Consider the following 7,342-nt stretch of genomic DNA (forward strand, 5'->3'; position numbering starts at 1 on the left):
AGCAAATCAAAATAAAAGAAAAACTGATTGTGTTGAAATTCTTTGCTAACATTATTTTTAAAAGGTAAAAAAAGTATTTTTTGTGAAAATGAGTACAACGGAGTTGTGGTTCGACGATTCATCGGACGATGAAAGATTAGTGGAACTAGCTAGAAGTAGGAAACAATTGAGGGACGCATCCAACCACCTAGAAATGGCTTCCACTGAGTAAATTTAGAGCTTTCAAAATGTGTTGACGTACTTAATATTACAGAAATTTCCTTACAGATTTTTAAAGAACTTTAGATTATCTAAAGAGCCGTTTGTGAACCTACTGTCCAGTACAGAAAACCAGTTGCAGCAGTGCACCCGAGCCAAATTGATTCCAAATATTTTAAAGCTAGCCACAGTTCTGCGAGTTTGTGCTCAGGGATCGTACCAATTGAGTATTGATAATGAAGGTATGCTAGGACTTGCTCAACCCAATGTGTACGATGATGCTGAAGATATTGAAGTGGAGTCAAATAACGGAGAATTAGAAAACATAAGAAATGAAATTTTGAGAATATTATAGAAAAATCTAAAAAGAATTAAATAGAAACCTTTACACCACACTTTCTGTTTTATTTTTGTTATAAATTTTCTTTATTCAATTATTCGTCATTCGAAAAAAATATGAAAATGTATTTCTATAAACATCACAAAAAAAAAAAACATTATTAAGCTTAATCCATTTTGCTGCCGTTCTCACTGGTGGTCCCAAGCAATTCAGCTCCGTTGTAAATTCCTCCCATTTTTTTGCTGCTTGAAGTTTGGTGCAAATCCCTTTTGCGAATTGTGGATTCGCCTTTCTAATTGTTGTTTGGTACTCACGACTTTCGCCCTGCATAATATTAACAAAATTAGTATATATTTATTATTTGGTTACTATAAAACCATAAATAATCGCAAACAACTTACACTTTAACAAGTTTTCCCACTATACGCTACACGATCGAAAGCAAAATTGCATTCGACTCTAAATTCGGTAAACAACGAAAATTTCGATAGGGTTGCACCGCTCATAATACCAAATTGACATTCGATTTTCGATCTTCGACAACCAGCGAATATCGAAGATCGAATACAACTCATAATAGGGGCCGTAATTTCTATTTGTTTTGTATTGGTAAGGGACCTGAGGTCAGGCTTGTCAGAATTGAGAAAAATAAAGTAACAGTTTTGAGAAAACACCACCTACAGTACTCAATTCGCCTTGTGGCTTGACAACTGATTTCGATAAATTTTCTATAAAAAGTAGAGAAGAAACAATTTGTTCGAAATTCGGAGGATAATTGAGACTGAATTACTTACAAATGAGGTGATTCACTAACAAAATTCTTGTATGACAAATTGCATAATTATAAGGGTAATTGGAAAGTGATTTAGAATCGTGAGAAAGAATTTCAAATCGGAGAAAAAATATTTTAATATATAGTAGCATACCCAGATTTATCTACCAAATTTTAGTTTTGTTACGCAAATTGTGTTCACATTTTAGCTTTTGAAATAATTAACAGTATTTAGCAAAGTATATAACTAAAAATATCGAGAATATATTGGAATTAGTGTTCAAGTTGTGTATTACTCTAATTTGGTGCGTTCTTAAATGAGTAATTAGTGATACAAAACACCAATTTTATGGAATTATTTTTTGTTAATAAATTTTGAACGGTTCTAATGAATTACGCTTCGTTTATTGAATATTAATAATGGAATCAAAACGCGTCGATTGGTACTTATATCGACCTTTTTTTTTTAATAAATTTTGGTACTTTTGGAACGCCAAAGTTGACAGTATACGATAACTATCAAAAATAATCTTCGCGCAGCTAATATACATATATCGAACGACATCGATAGTCGTTGTTTATCATAAGTGTTAAAATATCGAATGGTATCACTTGTTTTTCAGTACTAGTGAAATTATTATCTTTATTTTGATATATATTTTGTTTTAAAAGTTTTAATTTGTTGCATTTTCCAAGACGTCATAAGAAATGGAGATGGAGAAAGGTGATATGTGTCAAAGTTTAATTGAATGGTTTAAAACCCTAAATTTGACGGCTCCGCATTCCAATTTAGGTGAGACGACAATTAGAAAGCATATAGAACTTCGGGACAACTCCCCAAGTGGCTAAACATAATATTGAATAACGCAATATTTTTTTTTTTTGTAATGTTTATTTAATAGAAGAACTGTCTGATGGAGTTGCTTTGGCACAGGCATTAAACCAATTTGCTCCTGAGGTCTTTACAAGTAAGTTGCGGAAATATTTGCAAGTCAAACCATTTTTCATTTGCAGAAAAAATTATATTGAATTGTAGATTTGTGGTTGTCGAAAATTAACTCGGGGATTAACTGGCGTTTAAAGATGAGTAATTTGAAGAAGGTTATTGAAGGCGTTTATGATTATTATAGTGATGTATTAAGTTATTCACTGGCGGACTTTCCACGCCCCGATGCACAACGTATTGCAGAGAAATGTGACGCTGGTGAGCTGGAGCGTCTATTACAGCTGGTACTCGGCTGTGCAGTAAACTGTGTTGCCAAACAAGATTACATTCGACAAATAATGTCCTTAGAGGAATCACTACAAGCTAATATAATGCGTGCTTTGCAAGATCTTGAGTCGACTTGGCAAGGAGGGAAAGGCAGTCTCCTCTGTCCCTCCAGTTCTCTGAGCATAGCGAATTTCGATTACAAGATATTACAAGAAGAACGAGACGCCTTAGCTCAAAAATGCTTCGAAGCTGAAAATAAGGTATTTACAGATTTTAAGTACATTTTTTTTACTGACTTCAACATAAAATTTATGGCTTCAACATCTGTTGTTTCAGATGTTATTACTGGTCGAAGAAAAATCTGGCATGCAACAAGAACTTGCTAAGTTACAAGTCGAAGTCGAACGTTTAACATCCAACATTGCTGCAATTGGAGACGATGGAGTGTCACTAGGACCTGTTCAAGCTGGTTCAGCACGTTATAGTGAACTTCGGCGACAACTAGATCGGATGAAAGAGGAACTCATACAGTCAGATGCCACTCGGGAAGATTTGAAATTAAAAGTTCAACAACAAGAAAAGGAGATTCAATCCATGCAGCAACGTATTGATGAGTTAACAGTAATTTCTTTTCTTTATTTGTTTATAATCCCTGTCTTTAATACATTTAAAATGAATTTTTAGAAAAATACTTCTGAACTAATCCAACTAAAGGATGAAGTGGATGTGCTGCGCGAATCAAACGATAAATTGAAAGAGTATGAAATTCAATTGGAAACATACAAGAAGAGACTGGAAGAGTATAATGATTTAAAGAAGCATAGTAAAATTTTAGAAGAGAGAAATGCTGATTACGTACAACAAATAATGCAATTCGAAGAAGATGCAAAAAAATCTGCCACCCTAAAGGGCCAAGTAGAACTTTTCAAAAATAAGGTGGGTCATTTAACAACTATTTATATGCATATGTATATAAAAAACACTAACTCCTGGCAAGGAATTATTCTTGACGAGATTACTCTGAATGCCAGATTGTTTTTATAAATTTTTTTTTGTGTCGCACTACATTAAATGTAAAATAATGTGTTTCCTAAGAAACTATCCTTCGTTATGTGGTCGAATTGTAAATTTGTATCTAACATATTGGATTTATTACATATGAATTACTAAAAGCATTCGAAATGTGACTTACAAAAATACATATATTCCTGTATAGATTCAAGATTTACATACGCAGCTTGATGGAGAAATGAGCAAAAATGTCAAACTGGAATTTGATAATAAAAATCTTGAAAGCAATATCAGTGCATTGCAGCGAGCTAAGGAAAGTTTACTGAAAGAGCGCGATAATCTTCGTGAAGCTTTAGATGAACTTAAATGCGGACAGCTGTCAACGAGTTCGGGCAGTAAGTAAAATGAAAATTTAGTTATAGGTTTTCATAAAATGTTTTGTATCATAAATATTTTTTTTCCTAAAAGGCTTAAATGGCAACACAATGTCTAAAGAGCTTCAGCCGACTGCACTTGCGGAAAAAGTACACAGATTAGAGTTAGAAAATAAGGCTTTGCGAGAAGGTCAAGGTGGCCAAACAGCATTAACGGTTAGTAGTCCTTATTTTTATTTAAATAACTATAGAAGTTGTACGCATTATTTAACAGCAACTATTGGATGATGCAAATAAGCGCAATGAAAATTTACGCGAACAACTGAAATCAGCAAATGAACGAATTCTTTCCTTATCACACGCATCACAGAGTGGCGATCCGAATCTTAAAGAGTACGTAGATCGAATTACTTATTAAAAATTTCCTAAATTGTTCTTTTACAATCGTGCAAATTTCAGGTTCGAGTTTGGTAAACAGATTAAGCAACTTATGGAGTTGAACGAGCAGAAAAGTAAAGATTAGCAAGCAATTTTATTAATAACATTTTTTAATATTTAAAAATTTCTGTAGCAATACAGCTAGAAGAATCGGTTTCTCAGAATGTATCATTGCAAAGCAAGATAACTCAGTTGGAAAATACACTTACAACACGCGAGCAAGACCTTCTAGCTTATGATGCAAAATATAGAAAATGCGTTGAAAAGGCGAAGGAAGTCATCAAAAATCTAGATCCGCGATTTGCCAATGGTGCAGTACTTAGTATTATTTAATTTTATTGTAAAGCTTAATTAGTGCTTTTATGCAGTTATCGAAGCAAATCTGCTTGAACGGCCTCAGGACTCTGAAGAGGAACCCAAGGCAAGAATGAGTACGGTGGAGGAGCGTTTAATGACTACAGCTTTTTACAGGTGCTGTAATACATATATAAATTGTCTACTCGTTCTTTTACACGTTTTATTATAGATTGGGTGTGAATGCACAGCGTGATGCAATAGACGCAAAACTTGCGTTGCTAATGGGGCAGGGACAAACATTTTTGGCTCGTCAACGGCAATCAGCACCTAGAAAATCGTTAACAACTTTCAAGAACAAATAAAAATCTGTGAGCTCACACAGCCATTTGTTATATTTTATGAAATAAGATGGAAATAGACGCAAAACTTATTTCAAGATGTGTACCCGAAAGCACACCAAAAGTTAATTCTATGATAAATTAATTTGAGTATTGGGGCGTTCCATGAAAGTAGTACGAGTTGGTCGTTCAATTTTCTTTATACTTTGGAATTTTGTTGTGTTTGTGACTCTTTGGAAGCATGCCAAAGGGTTTTGCAAAATTTCAATTATTTTGCAAGTTATTGTTTATTGAATTTTTATGCTAAATTTTTTTCGAGAATTTTTATCTTGAAATATATTAGTGATACAAAAAAAAGTTGTTTATAAAAATTATAGGGAAAAAGTTGAATTTTCATAATATATTTAAAAAAAAATAAAAAAAATAATTTTTAGCTAATTTGTTTAAACAATAATTTTTTATTGTTGGTTTTTTACTCGAAGTACACTGGAATTTTGTAAAAAAAATTTTTTATCAAAGTTTGAACCCTTCTTAAAAGATACTGCAAATTATAGAGATGGGTTTTTTTTTGTTCTCGAGAAATTAATTTTTGAATTTTACACTGCATGGCTCGGCCTAGTAGCCGCGCGCGGCAGCTCCCGGAGCATGCTTTATTCTTTACCAATACAGTATAAAGAACACAGTTTTACATCATATTTCTTTTAATATTATTCCAACTTAATAAATTAACATTTTTTATTAAATAAATACCGTTTTCCACATCACCCTGTAGGTGCAGTACGTCAAGTGCGTTTTAAAAAAAAAATGTAAAAAAAAGGTGGTATCCCCAGTAGGCCTAATCCACCATTCCCTTTCTCTATATTATAAAATAGAATAATACATAACATAAGTTGTATACATTTTTTCAATATAATCAAAAAAATTTTTCGTGTTCTATTTAGAATTTTAGGATTGATAAGAATTATTATGAAATATTAAATACGGAAGATAAACTATCATTGAAGTTAGAAATTTTTTTACATTTAATTTTTTCATTTTCAACTGGAATAAAAGAATGAAAACCACGTGTGCCACTGATTGTTTTGCATGTTAAAAATCGTTTACTTAACCCTTTAATGTCAGAATTAAAGTGGGCACGGTTAAAAATATTTTTACTACGTTAGGTTGATGTTAGAGTCCTAAATATGAACTGATATCAATTTCAAGGCTCTAGGACTTCTGGTTTTACAGTTATGAGAAGTTGCCTATAAGCAACATTTAGCCATAGTGGTATATTTCAAAACACAAAGGAATATTGATATTTATTTATTTTTTTATTACTTTTATTAACTTTTTATGTATGGTATGAAACAAAACAGTTTTTTTTGGGGGTTACAACATAAATGTACCTTACATTTTGAGCATTTGGATTTTGGAATCCCGTTATGGCATAACCTACACCTTCCCTTTGCTCCCCATTCAACCCAATGACCGACTTGATCGAGGCGCATGGATTTTGGAGGTTTAGATATATATGATCGTTTTGTAGATTGCGATGAACCTTGTGATGAAACGTTTGAAATATTTGATGGTGCTGGAGACAACGGTAATGATGAATCTGAGACTATGCTTGAAAGATCTGCCAATGGGCGACCTCTTTTGCGTTGGTTTACTGGCTCCATATCAGACGCGTGTAAAAGCTCGTTTGATATCATCAGTTGAAAATTTAACAATGACATATGTTTCGTTTTCCCAGCTTGATTTTTTAGGTCCCTTCTATACATCAACCAGCTATTGACTACTGCTGTGCTAAGACACCAGTACACTATACGCATATACCACTTCTTGGAACGGTGGTTGATTTTATACAACTCTAGCAACATATCAGCTAGGTCTACGCCTCCCATATGCTTGTTATAACAGCCAACAATAGCAGGTCTAGCTATATTTATGTACTTTTTTTGCTTACGACACCAGCGTTTGCATTCTGAAACTGGATTTTCAGCTACATATATAGTTTGATACCAGTTGAACGCTCTTGTTGTCGTACCAGCGGCATGCAACTAAATTATATGTTGCTTCATATTTAAAATCATAAGAACCACGACCTTCTTTCATAAGTTCCTTTTCATCCGTAAGGCAACAGTTTTTCATCCGGTTGCTTCGTATTGGTGCTGCTGCTAATATACCTTTTTCCTTTAGCGCAATCATCAGGCTTATGGAAGCGAACCAATTATCAAAAAACAATTTCTAATTTTTATTTGAGGGAACAGTTGAGGCTAAATGCAATACTATATCTGATGATATCCCTAGTCCAAAAGATGGGCATGTTCCTTCTCCTACGTAGAGAGCAAAATCATATACGATACCTGAAACTCCAGC

The 7,342-nt window shown here is 33.3% G+C and overlaps 2 protein-coding genes across 2 annotated transcripts; both read left to right on the forward strand.

Annotated features, from left to right (window-relative positions):
- Nucleotides 1-7: 7 nt before the first annotated feature.
- Nucleotides 8-579, forward strand: LOC128864237 (uncharacterized). Its single transcript, XM_054103803.1, has 2 exons — nt 8-207; nt 268-579. Exons 1-2 carry the CDS (start codon nt 89-91, stop codon nt 551-553), a joined length of 405 nt encoding a protein of 134 aa, XP_053959778.1. The 5' UTR covers nt 8-88; the 3' UTR covers nt 554-579.
- Nucleotides 580-1,901: 1,322 nt separating this feature from the next.
- LOC128862729 (protein hook) lies at nt 1,902-5,110 on the forward strand. The gene is made up of 12 exons (XM_054101417.1): nt 1,902-2,103; nt 2,213-2,278; nt 2,347-2,783; nt 2,860-3,144; nt 3,208-3,459; nt 3,740-3,929; nt 4,003-4,124; nt 4,183-4,301; nt 4,368-4,420; nt 4,480-4,656; nt 4,715-4,817; nt 4,873-5,110. The coding sequence occupies exons 1-12, from the start codon at nt 2,019-2,021 to the stop codon at nt 5,003-5,005; spliced, it is 2,022 nt and encodes a 673-aa protein (XP_053957392.1). The 5' UTR covers nt 1,902-2,018; the 3' UTR covers nt 5,006-5,110.
- The last annotated feature ends 2,232 nt before the right edge of the window (nt 5,111-7,342 follow it).

Source organism: Anastrepha ludens, chromosome 5 (genome assembly GCF_028408465.1).
Source record: "Anastrepha ludens isolate Willacy chromosome 5, idAnaLude1.1, whole genome shotgun sequence".
Lineage (NCBI taxonomy): Eukaryota > Metazoa > Arthropoda > Insecta > Diptera > Tephritidae > Anastrepha > Anastrepha ludens.

What these genes read in the sequence shown, in the direction of transcription:
- LOC128864237 (XM_054103803.1), top strand. Translation starts at nt 89, where the DNA reads ATGAGTACAACGGAGTTGTGGTTCGACGATTCATCGGACGATGAAAGA. An exon ending in CTAGAAATGGCTTCCACTGA is followed by an intron (nt 208 to 267) that starts GTAAATTTAGAG and finishes ATTTCCTTACAG; the next exon opens with ATTTTTAAAGAACTTTAGAT.
- LOC128862729 (XM_054101417.1), top strand. Translation starts at nt 2,019, where the DNA reads ATGGAGATGGAGAAAGGTGATATGTGTCAAAGTTTAATTGAATGGTTT. An exon ending in GTGGCCAAACAGCATTAACG is followed by an intron (nt 4,125 to 4,182) that starts GTTAGTAGTCCT and finishes ATTATTTAACAG; the next exon opens with CAACTATTGGATGATGCAAA. An exon ending in ATGACTACAGCTTTTTACAG is followed by an intron (nt 4,818 to 4,872) that starts GTGCTGTAATAC and finishes GTTTTATTATAG; the next exon opens with ATTGGGTGTGAATGCACAGC.